Genomic DNA, 24,072 nt, shown 5'->3' with positions numbered 1-24,072 from the left:
TAATATTTATAATGAAGTTCTTTTCATTAAATTTTTAAGAATTCAATAATTTTAATTTTTCCTTTCAAATGTTTATATAATATTACGTGAAATAACATGTTCAAACATATTTTCATGAAAGATATTTGAAAAAATATAGGTGATAATGATAGGTATAGTCAAGAGCACATCAAGATTGTAACTTGCAATAGCAAGCGACATAGTTAATTTTCAATTTTAAGCGTTCACACGTGATCTTGACGGTCTCAGTTCTGTACTATGTGAAACGTGCTTCTTGGTGCCTTCCTATTTTTTAAAATTCATTACAGATTAAAATAAAATGACATTGTCACAAACTAAGCGGTAAAAGATACGAAATAAATAAAATATATTGTTTTGGAGTTAGAAACAATCTATATCCACAAAAAAATTAGGATAGCAAAAGCTAAAGGCTATAGCTTGTAAAACAGAATTTTTAAATGTTAATGAAGGCCTTGGCTAGTTTACCACCCAAGACATTCAAACTTATATATTTCTTCGTCAAAGAATTTGCCATGAACGGGGACTTGCTAGCCAACGTTTGGCCCAGACTACAAGATATTATAATATATATATAATATTACTAATATATATAACATTACTAAGTCTCTTGTGTTAATTTGTGACTTGACAAGCTATTTTCTTTTTGTTACGAAAAATCGGACATTTCTTTTACAAAGAAAACACATTTTGAATCTAATACGTATCATTGACCTCAATGATCTAATTACTTTCTTTTTTAAAACTTACGACAGCTTCTTTTCTTAGAGGATTAAGCGCTTAGCGCCTTCTAGTAAGTTTAATGACAATCGCGGTATAAACAAGACGTGCAAAGACTGTAATTTAAATTAATGATTATAATGCAAAACTAATACCTTATTATTTTTAAGTATACAAGGAAGGGTTAACAGACGTATTGAATGAATGAACAAAAGGAATGAGCAAATTGATGATAGTGTGGAATAAGCGCGGGAAAGCTCGACTTAGGCGGGTTAGTTTTTTCGGCTTACAAATTGAATATTTAATAATAATTGTAATTAGGTGTCAGGAGTGTAGTATTTGTATAAATACTATTTATTTGATTATATATATTGTATTTTGTGTAAATAATCATCGTCATCATTTTTCCTTTTGCCTAAAATGGACGAGCCCCCTGATCCAGGGGGCACAGTCCCCTCAGTTGGTAGAAACGTGATTATTGCCTCCAATGATTCCAGTATGGACACGGACCATACTGATAAATCTCTAAAAGGAAGGAAACGTATTCGGCAGCGTAAAATTTACAAACATTGCAATAAGAAAAAACGTAAGCATAAGTCTCAATCAGACAATGGATGTAGTTGTTCAGATAGCGACATTTGCGGTACCAAGTTTAACAGTACTACAGAAATTTTCTCGACGCCCCCATCATCTTCCCCGGTTCAGCCTGTTCCTGCTCCCATACCTACCCCTTCTACGAATATTAATACTACCCAGAAAGACCAGGATTTGCCAGGCCACTGATTGTTTGAGCATCAAGATATCTCTCTGTATGTAGTTCATGTACAAAGATTAACCACTTCCTTTAATGAAAGAATGGTTTTAAAAACAATTAATGGTAGTGTGTAAAAGATTGGCAGGAACAGAGTTTCCCTATCCTTCTCAGACTTCCAGAGCGCTAAGTTTTTCTTGAATGACACTAGTTTGGTAGCTAGCAATTACAAAGCTTTTATACCTACCTTCAGCATTACGAGAATGGGCCTAGTTCGTGGAGTTCCTGCAGACCTAACCCCCGAAGAAGTGAAAGAAAGTATGTAAGTTCCTATTGGTTGTGGAGATATTGTTAAGATAAGACGTTTGAAGTATAAGGTGACTGTTGACAATCAAACTACGTGGAAACCCTCCCAAACTGTAGTTGTGTCCTTTGATGGGCAAGTTTTACCAAAAAGAATATTTATGTTTTATAATGCTCTTCAAGTAGAATTGTACATCTTTCCAACTGTCCAATGCTATAATTGTTGTCGGTATGGACATACTAAATTGCAATGCTGTTCTAATGTGCCTCTATGTTTTAAGAATGGGCAGGATCACTCAGGTGAATCATGTTCTGTTGATGAAGGTGACGCTCAGTGCTGTCACTGTTCTGGGTATCATTTAGCTACTAGCAAGTCATGTCCAGAATATGAAAGGCAGAGGCGTATAAAAGTGTCTATGGCTCAAAATAGTATTTCTTATTCTGAAGCTTACAAACTTCATCCCGCAGTGACAAAGCCTTATGCTGATATTCTGGCTTCTCCACATAGTTCTTTTACTTCCACTTCTCATAGTGCTACTCCATCATCTTACAAAAAAACTGTGTTGTTAAAACCTAAAGACCCACCAAAGCAATGAACAAGCTATGATCAGAAAGCTCATAATGAGTTTGCTAACGAATATAATATGACCAATGAAAATTCTAGAGGAACAATGTTCAATTTTATTAATAATGATTCAGCCTTCCATAGCTGATATTATATCATCTTTGATAAATCTATTATCCCAGTCTAATATGATTGTACTGTCTAACGTTGCTTGCTTAACTCAAAGTTTAATTCTAAACTTTAACATTGACTCCCAACGCAACAGTAATACAGTGGAATTGCTGAAGCATAGTAAATAAAAAATCTGAGCTAATATATATTGTAAATAAATTTAATCCTTTTATTATTTCTCTATCTGAGACCTGGCTTAGACCTGAGTTCAGGTTTAAGATCCCAGGCTATTCCTGTCTTTGCGAAGACAGAATTGACGGGCATGGTGGTGTTGCCTTGCTCATTATAATTTGTTATCCCTTTTCTTTAATTAATCTTCCTTCTCATAGTGATGACTATTCAGTCATTGCTGCTTCTGTAAATAATATTTGTTTTGTTTCTATTTATGTACCTCATCTAACTACCTTAATATTAAATCAAATTATTAATTTGTTTTCTATTCTTCCCAAACCATGTTTAGTCATGGGAGATTTTAATTGTCAACATCAAGTATGGGGAAGCTCCTTATCAAATTGCTATGGAGATCAAATACTTGACATATTAGACACCAACAATCTTTCCTTATTGAACACTGGAACTCCTACTCGCATTACTGACCCCGACAACTCTGTTAGTGCTATTGACCTTTCAATATGTTCTCCTACTTTATCACTTTCCTTAACATGGCAGACCTTGACATCTACCTTTGGTAGTGATCATTTCCTCATAGTCATTACTTTTCCAATTCAGAGTAAAAAGAACTTGAAATACAAGTTAAACTATAGATACAACTTACAAGGTGATAAATGGGATCAATTTAAAAAGCTTATTAAATCAAAGATGTCTACTCTACCCGATATAAACTGCAATAATGTCATAGAAAATTCAAATGCTTTAGCTTTGTTAATCACTCAGTGTGCAGATGTAATTTTCCCTATTAAAAACAGTTATTCAAACCTTATCCCCTCCCCTGTCTGGTGGGATGAAGAATGTACTTCAGCTGTTAAAAGGCGTAAAGAGGCTGAAGAACGATATTGATATAGTATGACTATCGAGAACTTTGAGTCGCTCAAGTTAATTATGTCTAAAACAAAATGACTCTCAAAGAGAAGAAGTTTCAATGCTGGCGTAGATTTTGTGATTCCATCAGTCCCAGTACCAACTCTTCTGTTGTATGGAACATGATACGTCGTACGTACGTGGAGTATGAATATTCTCTACAGAGGACAATAAATAGAGGTTTTCCGCAAGGATCTGTTTTGATTCCCATACTGTACAACATATACACCCATGATTTAGACAGGTATTTAGGTAATGGAGTTTCTATTTTGCAATATGCTGACGATGTTCTTTTATATGTTGACTCTAATCTAAGTGACCAAGCCGTGAATGTACTATCAAATAAATTGACATTGTTAAAGTGCTGGTTAAATTCGAATGGTCTAGATTTATCAGATAGCAAAAGCTCCATTGTGTTTTTCTCAAGGCGTAAAGTTCATCCTGCAATAGACGTTTCTTTTAATAATAACATAATCTCTATTGTTGGCGAGGTTACATATCTTGGTATTCTTTTTGATTATAAAATGAATGGTTCCTCATTGTGATTATGTTGTTAATAAATGTGAAAAGGTTCTTAACATGCTTAGATGGTTATGCGGGGTCTGGTGGGGCAGCCATTCGTAGTCTTTAAAACTGCTGTATAATGCTCTGATTAGGAGTATAATTGACTATGGATCTTTTACGCTGGAGCCATGTGGCTTGTCTAATCTTAAAAAGCTAGATAAGATTCAGTCGAAGGCCCTCAGAATAATAACCGGTGCTATGAAATCAAGTCCGATAAATGCGATGCAAGTGGAGTGCGTTGAACCTCCGCTTGCCCTTCGTCGACAGTTTCTAGCTGATAAATACTTTTTCCGCATTATCCAATTTAATCGTCACCCTTTACTGCAAAAACTTGAGCTATTAAGCAACCTAATAAATACCCCTGGTTATTGGTCTCACAAAAGTACTCCTTGCCTTATAAATAGTTATAGAAAGTATCTTACATTACAAGTTCCAACTCATAGTTTTGACATTCACCCACTATACTGTAGTAATTATGAATGCCTTATTTTACCCCTGACGTTTGTTTACGTGACGATTTTAGTGAAGTTAACGTTAAGCGTAAGGTAAGCGTTAGCAAAACGTCTGTTTTGCTAACGCTCCCTTTAACTTTAACTTAGATGTTAATTGGCATTCCTACAATCATATTTTCACTGACGCCTCCAAACTAGATAACTCGACCGTAGGAATGGGTGTTCTTCATTCTCAATACAATATAATTCAAAAAACAAAGCTTCCTCCTGAAATATCCGTTTTCTGGTGAATGCGTAGGTCTTCTTAAGGCAGTTGAATACATTCTCTTAACAATATTACATGAAACAATAATATTTTCTGATTATAAAAGTGCTCTGCAGTCATTATATAAATTCCCTTTTAAATCAGGTAACATTTTCCCAGTTATTTGTCAAATTTGTCAAGCCATTTACAAGTGCCATTCAAAGGGTCTTTCTGTATTATTTGTGTGGATACCAAGTCACAGTGATATTAGAGGTAACGAGCGAGCCGATATCTTAGCTAAAGATGCAGGAAATAACGCGATGTAGATTTATATAGAAACTTTGCTCAAGACTTGGCTACACTACCTGCTATTTATCTTAAAGAATCTTGGCAAACTGTGTGGGAAACAAGCAGTAAAGCTACGAGTAGATATTTTCGTGATTTACAGCCTGACTTCCCTGTCAAACCCTGGTTTTCGCGTGTACATTTTGAGAAACGTGTTACTTCAATCATTACAAGAATGAGATTAGGATATACTTGCTCATCTGAACATCTTGCTAGACTGAATGTAATACCTGATACAATGTGCGAATGCGAACAGACATTGGCAGTCTGAACCACCGTTTCTTTTCCTGTCCAAGATATGTCCGTGCTTTGTTTTTTCAATCTACAATTTCTTTACAAATTCCTTTACCAACATCTATGCCTCTGTTATTATCGTATAATAATTATTCCGTTTACAATGTTTTGGCTCAGTTTATAAGGAAAAATTATATTAAAATTTAGATTATTATTTATCAAATTATCATTAGTTTCAGCTATTACCATCTCATTTCCATTTCCTTTCATAATTTCCATCCTTCATTGGTTAGATTTACTTATAAATATACTACCTATCCTATCCTGTTGATCACCTTTCCAAAATTCCGTTTGCTTTTATTTGTATTCCGCTATTTTCTTTCCCCGCTTTTAATTTCATATTAATATCCATAAACCCAATCAAAGTTCCACAACAACAACTGCAACGACAATAATAATTATCCTGAAATCTCAAGAAGCAAGAAAATATTTATTTGGAAGATTAACAATTTGCAACTCAGTGGAAATTGCATATGGCCAGAGGCTGGACGCCATAGTGCCAAAATATAAGAAAAAAAAAGATGATGGTGTGTCAAATAAAAAAAAAACAATATATAAAATCTTCGGTTGTCATTATTGTATTGTCAAAACAAATTGGACGACTTGTAGTCGTGATACGGTCGGGCATAAAAAGATACTTATAGTAGAAAGTGAAACTTGTGTGAATACGTTGTAAATTAAAATCGAAAACGAGAAATACGCATTACAATGACTATCGCCGATAATGAATATCCAAAAGCATCGAGTAAGTACCGCAATCGGAAAGGACACGCCCTATGTGTTTATTTTTCTGTATGTTTATTATAGTTCTTACATAAATTTTTGATATCGTTGAGTAAATGTGTAACAAGTGTTCTTCTTTAACCTTTATGTAATCTATAATATAAACATACAATACCTAAATTGACATAGTTTTTTTAACATCGTTTTTAGATGCTACGTTAATTGGAGCCAGTATCACATATGTGGCAGGGTTATTTCTGCTACTCTCGTTTGCGGGTCCTTACTGGATCGAGTCTTATCCTGAAATGTTCTCCTCCTTCAAACATATGGGATTGTGGGAGTACTGCTTTGATCAGTTCAGATTTCCTTCTTACCAGTTCGACCATTTGTTTCATGGGTGTCACTACGTTTTTAGTCAAGTGAGTATACTTAGTATATTTGCAAGTTTACATTATTGAAGTATACTTGCCTTATCATCTAACTCAAACGTCAGCCTAATTTTCAGAGTATGACTGATAGTAAAAGTGCCATTTAAAATATAGCTCAGATGGCAAACGGTGTTAGGTTATACTATAATTTTACAACAAATGAATAATGTTATACTAGTGGGAGATGGTGCCTTCAAATTAGAGGCTTATAGAAGGAATGTAGTGTCATCTCTGAGGCGCTACAGCTGCACCTCTACTAATTTTCATACAATATTTAGAAGAGTCATGATGTGCATGCACTACTTTTGCAGTCAGAATTAGACACTAAAAATGCGTGAAGCTCTTCAGACGCATGACTACCACTCCACAGTTGCGCCATTGCAGTGCTTCTACATGCGAATTTGAAGACACCCTGGGTATGGGTTTTAGGGATATAACATTTCACACTGAACATCAGGCTGTTCAAAGAAGTCCTGTGCAAACCTTGCTACATGGTTGATTTAGCTACTAATTTCAATCCAATCCAGCAAACTTAGTGCTTGTAAGTCAGTCTAGCTGTAAAGGTGGTATTTTATTTTTGTCCTATTCTATTCAATGGCTGTGTCTATAAATAACCAGACATTGTATAGAAATAAAATTGAAAATTAAAAACCCCCAACACAATACTCCAAAAAGTAAGCTAAAAAGTAAGAATTCATCAAGACCAATTGAACATGCCCAAACATGAATAGTTCTACTGTAAGTAAACGAGAAGTTAGGTAGTAAGCAGACTGTCTTATGATATTAATGTAATATCCCCTCTCCTCAGATTTTTGTGTTATAAAACACGACATTTCGTCCTGTCACTTTGCATCACAAAAAAAAGCTTGTTTCATGTTAAACCAAGGCTAAGTGCTTTAATAAAGTCCAATGATTGTAGTTTGTATCATGTGTATATTTATATATTTACTATATGCTTTCTTTTAGGAGTACTATGTAATCCGCGAATGGCTATTACCTGGCTGGCTGATGGCTGTCCAGGCTTTTGTGACTCTTGCCCTAATGCTGTCCTTCGCGTCACAGATCTTACTTGCGTGTGTTATAGTACGCTGGCCTCTGCGTACGGTGTTGAGATATGAATGGATCTTTGTCTCTATATCCTTTATTATGGTGGCTTTTGCAAGTAAGTTTCTTAAGTATTTGCTTAGAATTTTTTTACAAGTTTTTTTAATATCATTGTTAAGAAACATCAGTTACACTAGATATTTCTGTATTTGTAATGTGTAAGAGAGGAATTTCTAGTACAACTATACATATTTTTACTTAAAAGAAGTTTCGAACCCTGAATTGTAAACTAGGCCCAAGTTAAAGTAAATAAACATTTTGATTACTTATATAACATGATAAATCCTTGAGGCGACTCTCCTTGGGATGTTGGTGGGAAAAAGGTTCTACTGATATGTACAGAGTTCTTCTATTTGAATGAATAAATATTCATCCGCTTACACACATCCACTGCAGGATGTAAGCCGCCCCCTGAGCACGCGAACTCAACCGATATTAGTATTAACTTTGCAATATGCAAATGGATGGTTATATTACCATTAAAAATATATTCAATACAATACTCAAAATAATATATATACAATATTCGTAAACTAGCATCATCCTTATCAGATTTATTAATAATTGTAATACGTCTTATTTCAGGTGCATATTTGTTCTTGGCAGTGGCAGTATTTGGAGGCAATTGTTACCGCCGCGACTGGCTGCTCTATCCTTCTTTCAACATTTTGTCTTGGTCGTATGCATTTGCTGTTGTGGCCTTTATTTTGTTTGGTAAGTAGTAACAGACTCAGACATAATGTTATAAACCATGGGTACTATTTGCATGGGCAATAAACAAAAAATAAACACCTTTTCGTGATGTAAATAAAACGTCATAATGTATTGTTGATTGAATATTATGATGGTACCATAATATTCATCTGTTTTTTGTGAAAATACTCCACTAGTTTGTACATTGATACAAAGATTGAATAAACACAAAGAAAAATTCGATCATCCGACTGGACTCGAACCAGCGTCTGTTGCCTCAACGTGGTAAAAAAGCCGTTTTAAAACCCAATACCAAGATCTGCAATAAGCACATAGAGAAATCCGTAAGGTCTGTCAATCAGATCGAGCCAATCGGTAGCTCAGTTATCAGAGCGGTAGCCGCGTTATGTACTTATGATTTTATGAGTCTTTTTTAAATAAGTAAATAAGTGCGCATTTCATCTCCAACTCACCTGATGGAAAGTGACGATGAGGTCAAATACGTGGCATGCACACTTAAGTAGTGCCTATTCAGTCTCGCCTTGAAAAGGCCCAAGTTATAGCGTTCAGGGAATGCATTTATGACGCATTTAGATCATATATATGTAAGAATTGACACACATTCCTAGTGAAAATTTTATTTATTTGTCTTAAATGTTTTACCCCTAGGTGGAGCAGCAATACTTCTATATTTGGAATCTCGCAAACTGTACGAACTGCGTGCAGAGGCGAAGAACCTAGTGGCTCAAATGCAGCATAGTCAGCCCGAACACGCGTTGCAGCAGTTGAGGGATCAGTTGCAGCAACAAAGGCAGTGGAATTAAATCTGGTATCGTATAAGTTCGCCCTTAGACGTTTAACGCGACTGCCACATGCTGCCACAGCTGTTGTGATGCTACAGTGTAGTCTGTCTTTTTTGAAGCTGCTTGCGAGCAGCTAGTGATTGCAGTTGATTAATATTCTATCGACTATCGACTGAATGCTGATCACGCTTATGCAATAAATAGCCGAACTTGTTTTATTTCAATCATCGTCGACTGATAATTTGTTCATCTGCTGGGTACAGGTGCATTGAATTGTCAAATTTTGTAAGTTCACCTGCAACCCTGCAAATGTCATTTTACCCCGTCTTCAAGAAAGCCAGACTATAGTGTACTCTACTTTGGACGTACAAAACGGTTACAAGTGTAGGAGATTAACAAATCCAAGCAGAGGTCCAATTTACAACAACAGTACGTCGCAGTCGTTTGATACATCTGAGATTATGACGCATTTAGATCGTAATTATTTTAAATTGTGTTTAGGTTTTAAAAATAAATCTCAAGTCAAATAAAAAAGACCGTTGAATATAAGCTATGTATGCTATTGGTATTGCCTTGAATGACTAGGAAAGGGATATAATATATATATACATACATACATATATTATATAATTTATATATATATATATATATATATATATATAATGTATTTGAACCATGACGATTTTTTTTTTTCAGTTTTCAGGTCTTTGAGCCTCTTAGCCATAATGTTGGTAATTTTACTAGTATTTCTCTATGCTTAATTATTACTTGTGTGTAATGAGAAAATAATATTGTGATTTTAACGCAAAAATTTTTCTCGAGGTCTATAAAGATTACTATGGAGTTTGGATGACATTAACTTTATTCAAATAGTTTGTTATATTTATTAATAATAAATAATTATAAATATTAAAGATCGAACATTTAGAAAAAATTCCTTCGATCCGGTCGGATTCGAACCGACGCCTCCTAGCAAACCGTGCCAGTCGCTATGCCAATTAAGCCACGGAACGGACTAGCGGACCTTACGAATTTTACTATCTGCTTTTTGTCGGATCTTTGTATTTGGTTTTCAACAACTTTTCAGCCGTTGTAAGTAAGCGTTCCATCTTAGTATTAATTATTATAACAAACTAGTGGAGTCATTTCACAAAAAAGTAATTGAATATCATGGTGGTGAAACATTCCGACATTCGATAAAAAAATATTCAAATAATTATTTAATCTCGTTAAATAAGATGATGATATTGGAAATTGTAAGAAATTTTTACTACAAAAGTGCGATTCGAAAATCGTTATTACAGTAGTATTATGTTTAATAGCTTACTATGTGTAACTAATTGTTCATCTTCGCACTTAAATTTACAATGTGTAAACAATAGTAAACGACATTTGTTAATTTGGACTTTTCATTCAGTGAACAAAGAAAAAGGTTCAATCATTAGATACTTTGGATTTCCAAATGGTTACTTTAAATTTTATCTACTTTTACCTTTGTAGAAACAAAGGTAAAAGTAGGTTGTTTTTATTAAAAACAGGAACGTATTTAAAAAAAATTGTGGCCTGGACGAACAAGATTGGCTGCTCATATAGCAGCAAAAAATGTATATGCCGCCAGAAATATATTTTTATTTTACTAGCAAACATTACAATTTACCTGCGACCGGCCCCCAAAAACATGAGACCCGAGAAATTCAATAAAATGAGAATTACCTATCACTAACATTTAATGAGCCTAAATTGTATATGGTATAAGGTGAGCGTACCTCGCTCGGAAAGTTTTCGTATATTTAAGACAAGAGGAATTAATTATTCGGATCAATAAAATATGGGTAGAGAGAAATGGGCTCCGCTATTTTCGCACCGAAATAAACTTTGCCGAATAAACTCTACATACGGGCCTCTGTCGCCCCGGGCTATCGCCTCCTACGTCTATTGGAGAATACATCTCAGATCGTTGATGAAGGAGAATCTCATTATTATGTAAATTTTCCGCCCAAAATGAAGTCCTTGGTTTATATTGGCATTTAATTTTTAAGGAATTGGTAGTTATAAATATAAATAAATAGAAAAGCTAGTATCAATTTTTAATTTTCTAATACTACGAAAGTGCACTTACAAAATGTTTTATTAGGTTAAGTAAGTACAGAGTGCTGTCCATAAGTATTTGTAGGCTGCGTACATGCTGTTTAGAAGGAGTTGGCGAATAGGATATGTACAAAATAATGTTTTCGTTCTATTATGTCTATGTCTAGAATGCAATATTATCGGTTTTAATAGGCTGATTTCAATGTCAAATATTGGTATTTTTCTATATGTGTATTTGAAAGACTGCCTCTCTTCCCATACATGCTTATTTTGGATATGTTTTAGTTACAAAACCGTCCAAATAAAAGAAGAAACTGTTTTCGTCTTCGGTGAATAAATGTATGTTGTTATGTACAGGGCATATTGAGACTAAAGTATTGAGGTTAAAATTTTTTCTCATTGATCCATATACCTACAACAATCCAATTATTTACTACAATTATTATGTAATGATCTGAATATGTTGGTTTAGTTATGTAATTAATTACGTACAAATATTGTGAAAACAAGTGAACTTATCCGTCCTTATATTTTTCTTGTAATTTGTGTGCAAGCTAGTTTTAAGTTTATTAGTTAGCCATTTTATTATTAGACATATTGTACTGATGGAATAAACAATTATTTTACTTAACATTTGTTTCTCATTTTCATTATTATAAGAGTACTTGGTAAAGAAACCTTTCTTTGAAAAAAAATCAATTTTTTGAAAAAGAAAAGTAATTCCGACTAATTCACGAATTTTTCCGGGAGCAAGCAGACGTAAGCATAAAGGAGCTGTATTGTAGTTCACAAGTTTCAAAAATGGCGCCGCTGAAATAAGCTTATTTTAGCGTGCTTAGTTAAACATCGTTATAACTTAAAAAAGGCGCGCCGATTAACTACGTATAACGACTAAATTTAGATTTTATGACTAGAACGGACTAAATCACGACTTTTTTACTGCAATCAGATCTAAGGCAGGTGCTATGGTTCTCGAGATTGAGGAATGATATCGCTGAAATAAGCTTATTCCAGCATGCACAGTAAAACATCCTCATAATTTTGAAACGACGAACTGGCTAAATCTAGTTTTTTGCGACTAGAACCGACTAAACGGCGACTTTTTACCGGACTAATCAATCTTCCAAAATTTAACCATGGTTACTCAAGTGTGACTTCCAAGGATAAGGGACGGTTCTACGTGCCAATTCTCAGAAAAATTTCAAAGCTATTACCGAAGCCTTAATTTAATTTAGCAATTTTGGAAATAGTTATTGTACGTTCAACTAGGTGCATAAATAACATGTCTTTTACCCCAAACGCATGTACGTTCTACGTTCGGTCGTCGGGGTTAAAAATAAATATGAATGTTACCTGGTTTGCCCATTTCACTGCACAGTTGAAGCACGTGGTCCATCGTAGACTGTGGCACGTTGCCATCTATGACTACCAGTGGCGTTTTTTCCAGCACATCCAGGTGACGGTTCACCTTTAAAAAAATTGAGACTTATGGGCGCTTCTTTTTTATTAACCGATTTCAAAAAAGGAGGAGGTACGCATTTGGACTGTGTTTTCTTTTTGTTGTATGTGTGTTACGCGATAACTCCGGCGGCATTTGCGAACTGATTTTGATGATTCTTTTTTTGTTGGAAAGAGGATACCTCAGTATTGATCTCATTTAAATTTGAAGGAAATATTCCATCTCTAAGGGTGGCAAACTAGGCGAGGAATCCGGTTTCGCGCACTTTCCGCTAACCGATTTCAATAAAACTTGGCAAATAGATATAATTCCACGAACTTTTGAGATCTTTTTTTTTTACAATAATAATAACAATAACAACGCACACACTCAGCTCATAGATGTTATAATTATTTATATTTTAGATTAGAATCAAAAAAGGGTAACATTTTCTTAGATTAAACGTAGTTGTAATTTAGTGCTTGCAGGATCCAAACAAGGCTCAATTGAACAAAAGGTTACAAAGTGACACTTAGTGTCATTGACTTACAAATAAATGGACGACGGGTCTAATACAAAAAAAACCGATAAAAATGTCCCAAGTCAACCATTGACTTACAAATAAATGGACGACGGGTGTAATACAAAAACCACGAAAAAAATGTCCCAAGTCAACCTATTCGAAATTTAAATTGTAATGTCATCGCAGTATCGCGCTGTCCGTAGAACAAATGAAGACTAAAGCGGAGTGTCGCGCTCTGTATACGATTTTAGCGCCTTACAAGTGCGGACTCTTTTTAGCGCGGACCCGACGTCCATATAATTGTAAGTCAATGAAGTCAACCTATTTAAACGTAGTGACATGTAAAGGAATATGAAAAAGTTAAAACGTTGAATTTAAATTGTAATGTCAGCGCAGTACTGTCTAATTCTGCTTGCTTCGCTGTCAGTCGAACAAACGAAGACTAAAGCGTGAATGACGCTCTGTATACCATTTTAACGCCCTATAAGTTCGGACACTTTAGCGCGGACCCGACGTCCATATAATTGTAAGTCAATGCTTAGTGTGGTAAAATAATTACTAATTAACAAAAATTTGAGAATCACTTTGCAAGAGTCGAGCGGCTTGCACACCGGTTTTCACAGCATCGCTATCTCCGAGGTCCAGAGTTCGAACCCCGGCCGGGTCAATGTAGAAGTTTTTCTATATTGCCTCGGGTTGGGGTGTTTGTGGTACCGTCGTTGTTTCCGATTTCCATAACACAATGCTTTAGCTACTTAGCGAGCAACGTATGTGATGTGATGTTTAATATTTATTTTATTTATTTATTTACTATTTGGCGACAGAAAAAGGGAAATTGGCAGTACTTACCTGAACGAACTCTTTCACAAGGAGCTCTAATGCTACTAAAAACAATTTCTTGCTTAAACTTGGGTAAAGTTCGTCTTGTAAATATGAAACACTTGCTTTGCTCGCCATCTTTGTTTAGTTGACGTCGAAGTTCGTTTTATAAATCTCAGCTTTAGTGTGGTCAATACGTACTAAGTCGACAGAAATATGATCGTGTAGAGCCATGTCGCCGAGACCAATCAAGCATTCTCCTTCCGCGTCCAAGACAACTGCATACGTTGGAGTGCGACCCCCTTGCACTATACATCCTGTTATAGTAACAATTTGAAAATGAGCATTTTTCTATCACTCACATTTAATTGTTGATAATCAAATAAGTCTTAAGTTCAAACAAGACATTTTCTCGTACGATAAACTGTCCGTTACGTCAAAATGACACTTACGATATTTTAGAATTCGATACTTCAACAAAATTATTACCTTTATATCAACAGTGGAAATTTGAAATGTGTAGAATACAATCATTTATTTCATATTATCAATTTCATAATATCACAATTCGAAATATAATGTCAAGGGATAACATGATCGTCATTAAGGTAAATAATAATTTTAATGTTAATATAAAATAAAATAATTAAAAGAAAAATAAAGAAAAATACGAACTACAAACTGACTGACTGAATGACTATTGGGCATGATACGGGATTTCTTCGTGAGAACAACACTAGGTTCAACTTAGACGTGTTTAGAATAAGCCCATTTGCAGAAAACCATTCACAAAGCTGTACGTGTATGTTACTTTTTCGTCCAATTCTGTGAAGCCTTTAGCACACACTATAACAGTAGCGTCATCTGCAAACAGAATCACCAAGCCCTCCGATATATAGTGCGCAAGATCGTTGATAAACGTCAGGAACAACGTATTACCCAAGGCCGATCCTTGAGGGATGCCGATGGTGATATCACCAGCAGCGGAGTTGGTTTTTTTGCCGTCCGTACAGACAGTACAGTAAGTGAACCCTTTGTCAAAAGGGACATTTTATCGTAAGGGAAAATGTTCTGTGTACATATACACCTTCGTGTACAACATAGTTTCCTAAAATGGTCCCTACTGTGGGCGCTGAAGAGAGAAGAGAGGGCGGTAGGGGTCTCGGAAGCAATTCAGGGGCGTTGATGCCGTCTTTGAAAAAAAAACACTTGATTTTCTATATAAAGTACACACACACATACATAATTTTTTTCTTTGTGATTTTTTGTGTTAAGTTGATATGAAAAAGTGTTTTCAATTATTTGTTTTTGTGGTGGACGTTGAAATTTTTTTATCTTGCCTAAATGGGCGATGAGTCAGAAAGTTTAGGAACCTATGGTGTTCATCATCACCACCACCGTGTACAGGATCAAGAGCATGTCAAGCTTCACACTTAAGATTAATTATTATGTTCATTTGCTCAAAATTTTTCGGAGCATATTTAATACTTGGGTCGTGTTCTGCACCTTGTAATATAAAGTTTAATATTCTTTTCAGTAATATATTAAAAAAAAATCGTAGTAATTGTTAAATAAAAAATTGTTTTCACAAAATCTTATTCGTTTCATAGTTGAATTTCGCAAAAATGTGTTATATGTGGTAAACCATAAATGCAAATTACAACACATGTCTTCCAATGTGGTTTGAAACGATTTAGTTTAAGTAAGCTTAACAGATACAACTTGTTTGAAAAATGTAAATACTTTAAATTTTGTCTATGATATGGACAGACCGGAAAATGATATAGATTCAGAAACTGAGGATTGGAATAAACGGTGAGAATAATCCTTTTACTGTTAAAATTAGAATTTGGCTAACGGCCCACGGCGGCTAATTGCGTTAATTGGTTTATTTCAATCTGAAAGAAAAGTGAGTAAGACGAAGACGATGGTAATTGAAAGGGATAAAAGTGGAAAAATGGGGACAAGGTTGGTAGCGGTGCCAGCCTTTCAGAGCCCTGTAAACACGCTTTTTGAAGAACCCTGTGTCATAGCGCAAAGGAAATACTTCAGGAGGAAGATCATTCCACACTTTGCAGGTTCGAGGAAGGAACGAATGAGATGCCAGGCATCTACGTTGTGGGGATGGACTCTACTCCTTTGGCGAGAGGTGTGATGATGGAAACGAGACGGTGGCACCAGTTCAAAAAGTTACTCAGAGCACTTCCTATTGTAAAGACAGTATAACACGCACAGAGAGCCAACTTCTCTCCGTAGGCTAAGGGGCTCCATACCGTCGGGGCTCCATCGTCTGCGAGTTTGTGACCATCGACAATACGAACAGCACTACGTTGGATGGAGTCAAGTGGGTCAATCTGGTATTTGGGAGCTCCTGCCAAGAGTTGGGAGCAATACTCCATATGGGGCCGTACTTGTGTTTTATACAACAAAAGTCAATGACCTGGTGAGAAATATTGCTTCGCTCTATTGAGCACTCTGAGCTTTTTTGAAGCCAGTTTGGCTTTGCGCTCCAAATGACCCCGGAACTGGACTTCGTTCGTGATGTCGAGTCTAAGTATCTCAATACTCTTAGAGATGGTAAGGAGAAAAGGGTAAAGGTGTTCTGTAACTGAGGCGCTATTACAAACGGGTATTTTTTAGCGGTGAACGTGTCCTTGCGGGGTTAAATTTGTCAAAATTCTGTCGGCCCCGTTCTGAGACCTGCTCCAAAGAAGTCTCGATTTTGGACACAAGTTGCAATCTATTTTGTTCCACTTGCTGGTATATATTTGTGCTACCTGTATAATAGGCATCACTGGTACTGTCATCCGTATAGCAATGAATGTTACTAGTTAATGACATATCGTTGTTATGCAGGATGAACACGGTTGGCGATAGCACAGATCCTTGCGGAACGTCGGCGTCGGCGTCGGCGTTAATGAGCATGGTGTCCGAGCACAATCCGTCCATAGCGACTTTTAAGCTCCGCTCAGACGGGAAGCTAGCGATCTAAGTGCACATCCCTTTTGGAAGCCCGTAAGATGGTAGCTTCGATAGACGTGTCTTGTGCCAAACCCGCTCAAAAGCCTTAGCGATGTCTAAGCTCACGGCCATTGCTTCCCCCTTGCTCTCAATGGCAGCTGCTCATTGGTGCGTGAGATACACAAGAAGATCACAAGCACTACGACCGCGTCTATATTAATAAGAGATGGTTAGTGTGATGATATTGAACGGAAAGTAATATTCGAAATCAGGTGAATGGAGCTCTGTATGCCTTTATGGATAGCCAAAACTTGTCAAGAAAGTGCGGGTTCCAACCCTGATGTAATGTAGCGAGTATTGGGTGTGACAGAAGAAGCATGAAATTAGGGTAAATGCTACTAATATAAGATATATAAGAGCTTTGAGTAGTATGTGCTCTGCTAGTGGGCTATTGATTATTGAAAACAATAAAGAAAAAACGCGTTGACTGACAAAAATAAAACAACTGTTACTTGGTTTAATACTTGATCACTATGAAAATGTTTTTTCTCAGTGTTTGCAAGGATTAAGTGACACTTTATACGTACTTTTCCGTATTTAGCAAAAATGTGTTAACCACACTTGACACATAAAGTAATAATTTTGTTGATATATCGAATTTTGCATAAACCATTTGCATTTAATTACTAATCATAAATTTGTTAACTTAAAAAAATAATAAACTGATCGTAATGCTTACTTCATTACAAATCTTTTGATATATAATTGTCCTGTAAACTTCATTAATTAGAGGAGTAATGACAAATAGTTGCCAAAAATCTTTAATCCTCAATATCTCGAAACTGTCATTTTGTGGGTTAACTCATTTATGCAGAACAGGGCCCACTTAGTAATAATTTTCAAAGCTTTTATTAATACCCTAAATTAATTATTTATATCACGATATAGAAACATTTAGGTATGAAAATGATGTGAATAACTTTCTGTCACATTCGTAAGTTATGTCTATTGTTGTGATATATAGGAGACGATTACAGTTTCCGTTATTAAACTGCCCTACAGTTTTGCGGCAAATTTGAAACCGAGTATTTTTAAACAAAGAATAAACAATTTAAAAAAATGGAAAAAAACTTAAAATAGTAGTGTGTACCTAAAGACAGTCGGCCTCGAAATTCGTGTTTCTTTAGTCAGCAAGCGCTTGAATGAAGTGGATGCATCTAGATAAGAGGCGCTTAGCCTAGACTAGACTATCAAGCTGGTTGGCAATTCGCCCAACGTGCTGTAATGCACTGACTGCGCTTTCCACTACTAGCGCTATTATGTTGTTAGACATCTCTGTTTTGTAATCTTGTAGTGACATGGCCTTTGGGCGTTGGGGAAACATCATTGATATAAATAGTGAAGTGTATCGATTAAAAGTGTCGAACAAAACATAACATGTTGAATTCAATCACGATAATGGTCTGAAAACAAACAAGCAAATAATTGATAGTAAAATTGTTTTTCGATGCAGTGGCGACAATGATGCTTCAGTAAAACATAAACAGCAGATTTGTATAGAATGATTATAATGGCATGCATTTATTATTTATGCGGTGAACATCAAGAGTCAAACAAGCATAATTATCCCACCAATCTACCATATACGCGTGTATAATGTGTATTGTATAGGTATAGGATAAGCTTCACTCTTAATATTTAAATTCAATTCTTACGACAAGAACAGTCCAATGTCTAAAGCATCAAGCTTGATACCCTCTTGGTAATAATCCAAAATAATAGATTAACAAAAAAATATGTATAAAACCATATACTTTCACTATTCTGTTCTCCTTATAACTAACCCATTTTGCATATCGATAACTTTCGCAATATTGGCACCAACTATTTTTTTTTCTTTGAACAATACTAATTACGTTGGTTTTGCTTAACAATAAAAATTAAACTAAATAAGAGATAAAAATATCACTTAGGTTGTAAATCTGATTTCGCTGATTCCAAAATGTTCACAACACAATTTTGCTAAAAATATCGATTACATTAGTTATGATAAGTATTACTTTTATAATTAGTATATTTCATTCTTGTAACGACATAAAATCTTCTAAATTGTCGATACCTTTTGTTAAATCAATTCTCGAAAGTTTTGACAAATATTGTATTGTCTAAAGTTCGTATTCGTAACTTCCGTAAGTACGAGTATTAAGTGCATTACTTATAAGTTCCGGCTTATTCTACCAGTAATTGAGTCAATATTTAACTTTTCTACACTTATAATTGTCTAGAAGTCATTAAAATTTATTGCTTGCTAGAAGTACCTCCTTGCCCACCAGCCAGTGTGTACCAGCTTGGTAACTAAGCTGGTATGTCACGCAGATGTCTCGGGTTCGATTCGGGCCGGGAGAAATATTTGTGTGATCCACATTTATTTCTCTTGTGAGTTTGGGTGTAATTTATGTAAGTGAGTGTCCATGGCACCTGCGATACAGGGTTTTCTTAGTACGGGCTATAAAAAAACGCTAATTACACACCATAAACGAAGATGATTTGTGAAAATTTAAAAATACGCTTTCGACGTCGTTGATTTAAAGTGACTTAGAACTAGTGCATAAAAAGCTAATGTTCGCTCGAGAATATTTTTTACCTTCAAGCAGTAACCCTGGAGCGATATTATTAAGAAATCTTCCATCGATATCGTCTCCTACAGCAGTCAACAAGCGAGCTTTACCATTACGAAGTCGCCATAATGCTTCTGCCATGTTGCGGCCAACCCCTCCACCGCATTGCTCAGCGCTGCATGCATGGGTGCTGCCGTCCAACTGAAACAAATGGTTTGTAGGTAATTCTGAATGATCATTGTAGTTTGCAATGAAATCAAATAATTTTATCGAGTTCTAAGATTTTAGCTATTGTTACACGTAGGAAATGAAACTATTTTTTCAGGTCTAAATCGCGTGTGTGTTTTTTCGGGTATAAATCGCGTGTGTGTATTTGTTTTTTTTAAACAAACGAACGTTTCGGACCCTGGTCACGGATGACTCAGCTGAGTCAGCCATGAGTAACCATCATGACATGAGTGTAATGTTGAATTAGTATTAATTTTAAAAGAAAAAGTTGCATAATAGCTTCAAAACCATCAACACAAGTGCTAGCGGACATTCCCAACGCACTGTAGAAGCGTGGCAGCTGTAACAGCATTCTGAACATATTTATTATATAAAAATGGTAGGGCGCTGAAAGCTTTTTGAGTGTAAAAAAAATTATTCACAGGCTGCATATATGAAATGACTGACGGTAAGCTTTAAATAATGTAGTGTTTTACTGCCAGGCTCTATTAAGGTACCACAATTTTAGAAATTTCTAGAAATCTAACATTTTAGGTTATTAGTGTAAAATTTTGCCGGAATACGGCAAAAGTAAAAAAGGAGGTCTGTTGGATGTCATTTTTGCAAATTTCCTTTGGGTATTTTTATATATTTTTAGGATTGGAAACGAAATTTTTTTTGGATTTAAATTGCGTATATTTCTTTTTTTCCAAACCAACCAACGTTTCGGGATATCAACAGGTTCCACGTTCACGGCTGATTCGATTTAAGAATAAAATTTGTTGCTCTTGATTTAAGTCTCTTGTTGAATGAATTTATTTATTTCTTTATTTAGGACAACTTGCAAAACATACACAAACAAATGGTCAAAATAATAAATATTGTGGTTCGAGTTATTGTGTTGTTTCACTTACAAGTTGCCACGGCATGCGTTCCTACCTTAGAGTAAGTACTTGACCGAGTACTTATATTTTTTTTTTATAAATTTTAGGAAAATTCACGATCTAATTATACAATTATAGTTATACTTAAATGTAAGTAATCAAATGCCATTTACAAGTTTCCAACTTTAGCAAACAACAGAAATTGCTTACAAAAACAAAGAAAAAAGACTGTTTAGGTTTAATTTAACATGCATCCATTGTTTACTCTTATTAACTAGATTACAATTTTGTATTACACCCATTGACTTACAATTATAATTACACCAGTATAGGGATACATTTGAATGAAATACATGTCAAAATGGAATTTGATGCTTTTTATTTTGTCGATTATTTTTTTGAAAAATTACATGTCAGGGGTCTTCTTTCAGTTGGAAATACGAAATAGGCGCATGGTGCATGTTCAAGCCGATGACCGCAGTGATGGTAATCTCGGCCCTGCAGCGCACGCGACTGTACATGTTACAGTACCTACTAGTTTGTGCGCCATAAATATAAATAATTTATGCCGATGTCAACGTTAATTTCAGTATTTGCTGGACTATGTTAGCTATACCGAGGTTCTAATGGCGATTAAATTATAGTTTCATTGTTGTTAATTTACGTTACTCTTTCGTTTTTGAATAATGTATTGATTTAACACTTTGTTGGGAACATTAGAATGAAATGCATTTTTTAATATTTGAATAGGTAAGTAAATCATTTCTAGGCTCTGCTGACTCGATCTATAGCTCAGTTAATAATTGCGGTGGCCACGTTGAGGCTACAGACGCTGGTTCGAGTCAGTCGGTTTGAAGGAATTTTCCTTTGTGTTTGTTCGATATTTGTATCAATAATTGTAACTAACTAGTGTAGAGTGTATTCTTATATTTTTTTATCGACAACTTCAGTGGTCGACACCGGTTTTCAAGGTGTCGCCCTCTCTAAGGTACTGGGTTCGATTCTCAGTCGGGTTTATGTAGAAAAACAAGAAAATCAAAGAAATACCTGGATTCTTATACTATACAGTAAGTTTGTAAACTTTCATTGGTTGGCACCGACTCCAAAAAGAAATAATTAGATATTGTACGTACATATTTAAGTGTTAATATTTTTTTAATGGTAAGATAAAACTTCAAACCGATCAGTAGGTAGCACATACCAATAATAATATTTTATTAAAATAACAGGTAATAAATAGATTCGGATAAGATTTTTCACGTTGTAATTACATACTTGTAAATATAGATAAATTGATTAATAAGTTATTATAATACTGTGTACAAAACGAAATAAGACAAAAATAAGGTTAAAGTGTTACGTGTATTCTTGTTGTTTGGATTAAACCTGTATTTTGTTATTTTTTACTTTTTAGTGTAGCGACTTTTTGTGGTTTTTATAATTGGTTGTTTAAAAAAATAAGTTTGTTTTAATACCAAATGGCAGGACGAACTAGTCATGGGCTTGGTGGTAAGCGACACGTCTGTCCATGACAGTTGTAGTGACATTCATGGCTTTAAAACGCTAAGGCACTGCCACTGCGCCCGTCACCCTGAGACATAAGTTGACAAGTCCCACGTGCTAGTAATTTCACCAGTACCCCTACCCTTCAAAACAGAAATAGGTAAGGTGGCAGTACTTCACTGGACGAATACTTTCACAAGGAGCAGCTCTTTTTTTTTTAAATAACATGGAATATTATTAAAAAAAAATGCATTATGCATTAGGTACGAGAAGTATCTACAAGGTATTATGTTTGCTTATCTTTACCTGCTAATAAGAATCAAAATCATCGTTAATCGGCTCGGGACTACTTTAAGAAAAGGGGAAACTCAAACTTTCTGGCTCACCTAATCTTGCCTAAATGAGCACTTAGGTAAGATAAAAAAAATTTTACACCTGTCACCACAAAAATAATTGAAAACACGTATTTTTTATATTAACTTAACATGTAAAATCACAAGGACAAAAATATACATAGAATCGATGGTAGAAATTTTAAATGTCGTAAGGGACAATTTCTTGTACGACAAAATGTCTCTTATGTCAAAATATCTCTCATGACGTTTTAAAATTCGATACATCAACAAAATTACATGTCGTAAGGGCCGTCCTACAAGCACACAAGCTGCTTAAATTACCTCTGTACAACCTAAAAGTTGTATATTAGCTGTTTAAGGGATGTACGGACAACGGCACATCAGACTACACATTTTTGTTCGAAAATCGCCTCCATTGCAACGGAACAAGATACGTCAATGAGTAGCTTAATGTGCTGGCGTGTGTACTATAGTACTTAAGTCCTTCAGTAGCGTATTCAAAAGTAATTATTATATATTATACAGGCGCAAGCCGTACGTACAATAGCCGTACAACGGTAAATGTAATCCTAAGAGAGATAAAAAGACTAGTCATAGAGCTATTGTATGGGTAATTGATGTAAAACAGAGTTGTAAATACCTTTTATAACACCGTGAGGTCTTGTAGAGGGCTTTTGAAGTTAGAAGTATTTGAATGGAGTTATTAGCTTACTTTAAAACGTTTTGGTGGTATATAGAATATTTCTAAAGCTCTTATAACACCTTGAGGTCTTGTAGAGGGCTTTTGTAGTTAGAAGTGTTTGAATGGAGTTATTAGCTTCGTTTAAAATGCTTTTAGTTGTATGTAGTATGTTTCGTGTAGTATATAACGCCTGAAACTGTTAAATAGATTTTACTACAGCCTTTGGAACACTATATCTACTGCAGGTAAATATATTTCAAAAGTAGCGCTTAGTCCGTTATATTTGAGAATTCTACAGCAACTTTACTTCTAAAAACTTACAATAGCGCGTCAATACCACAACTATAAAACCGAAAGGTGAATACTAGCGGCTAAATCGGTAGAACGGTGTTAGTAAACTCTGAAAGTCTATTTTGATTTACAAAACAAAGTTCTTGTCCAAAAACCCTTTATTTACAATAAACTGGCACTCGCAATTTTATTTTGCATGTATTCAACGGAAAAGTTATTTTATCAAATTGCTGTCATTTTTTATTTGCAATTGTATCCTCCATCACTTTCCAGTTAGCAAGGTCACGGTCTTTGTGAGCAATAAAATGTGTTTTGTTTATTTCTTCGAAATATCGCTGCTGTATATCTAGTAAAGCGCCGTAAACTCTAATTCAGAGATACAGTCGCGTCTAAATAGAATGCGAGCCTCTATAGTTGCGCTGCAAGAACTTGTTTTAGATACTTAGGCGCACATTACCGCTCGCATAGCTCCTTTGTATTACTTAG

The 24,072-nt window shown here is 35.1% G+C and overlaps 2 protein-coding genes across 2 annotated transcripts in view; one reads left to right on the top strand and one right to left on the bottom strand.

The window, feature by feature from the left end:
* Positions 1–24,072, bottom strand: part of LOC113233391 (pseudouridine kinase-like) — a 35,004-nt gene that overhangs the window by 4,615 nt on the left and 6,317 nt on the right. The window contains exons 3-5 of the mRNA XM_026468511.1: positions 19,690–19,864; positions 14,286–14,401; positions 12,658–12,772 (exon numbers count right to left, since the gene is read on the bottom strand). Coding sequence (XP_026324296.1) covers positions 12,658–12,772; positions 14,286–14,401; positions 19,690–19,804 — 346 coding nt within the window. The 5' untranslated portion in view covers positions 19,805–19,864. The remainder of the gene's footprint in view (positions 1–12,657; positions 12,773–14,285; positions 14,402–19,689; positions 19,865–24,072) is intronic.
* On the top strand, positions 6,082–9,803 carry LOC113233013. Its single transcript, XM_026467947.1, has 5 exons — positions 6,082–6,210; positions 6,399–6,607; positions 7,583–7,778; positions 8,306–8,434; positions 9,083–9,803. Exons 1-5 carry the CDS (start codon positions 6,174–6,176, stop codon positions 9,235–9,237), a joined length of 726 nt encoding a protein of 241 aa, XP_026323732.1. The 5' UTR covers positions 6,082–6,173; the 3' UTR covers positions 9,238–9,803.

This window comes from Hyposmocoma kahamanoa, unplaced genomic scaffold, assembly GCF_003589595.1.
Source record: "Hyposmocoma kahamanoa isolate Upper Pololo Valley unplaced genomic scaffold, ASM358959v1 78, whole genome shotgun sequence".
Taxonomy (NCBI): Eukaryota; Metazoa; Arthropoda; class Insecta; order Lepidoptera; family Cosmopterigidae; genus Hyposmocoma; species Hyposmocoma kahamanoa.
This window is presented reverse-complemented; position numbering and strand designations above follow the sequence as displayed.

Coding starts and splice junctions, on each gene's coding strand:
- LOC113233013 (XM_026467947.1), top strand. CDS start 6,174: ATGACTATCGCCGATAATGAATATCCAAAAGCATCGA. Junction 6,608..7,582: donor GTCACTACGTTTTTAGTCAA/GTGAGTATACTT, acceptor GCTTTCTTTTAG/GAGTACTATGTAATCCGCGA. Junction 7,779..8,305: donor TATTATGGTGGCTTTTGCAA/GTAAGTTTCTTA, acceptor GTCTTATTTCAG/GTGCATATTTGTTCTTGGCA.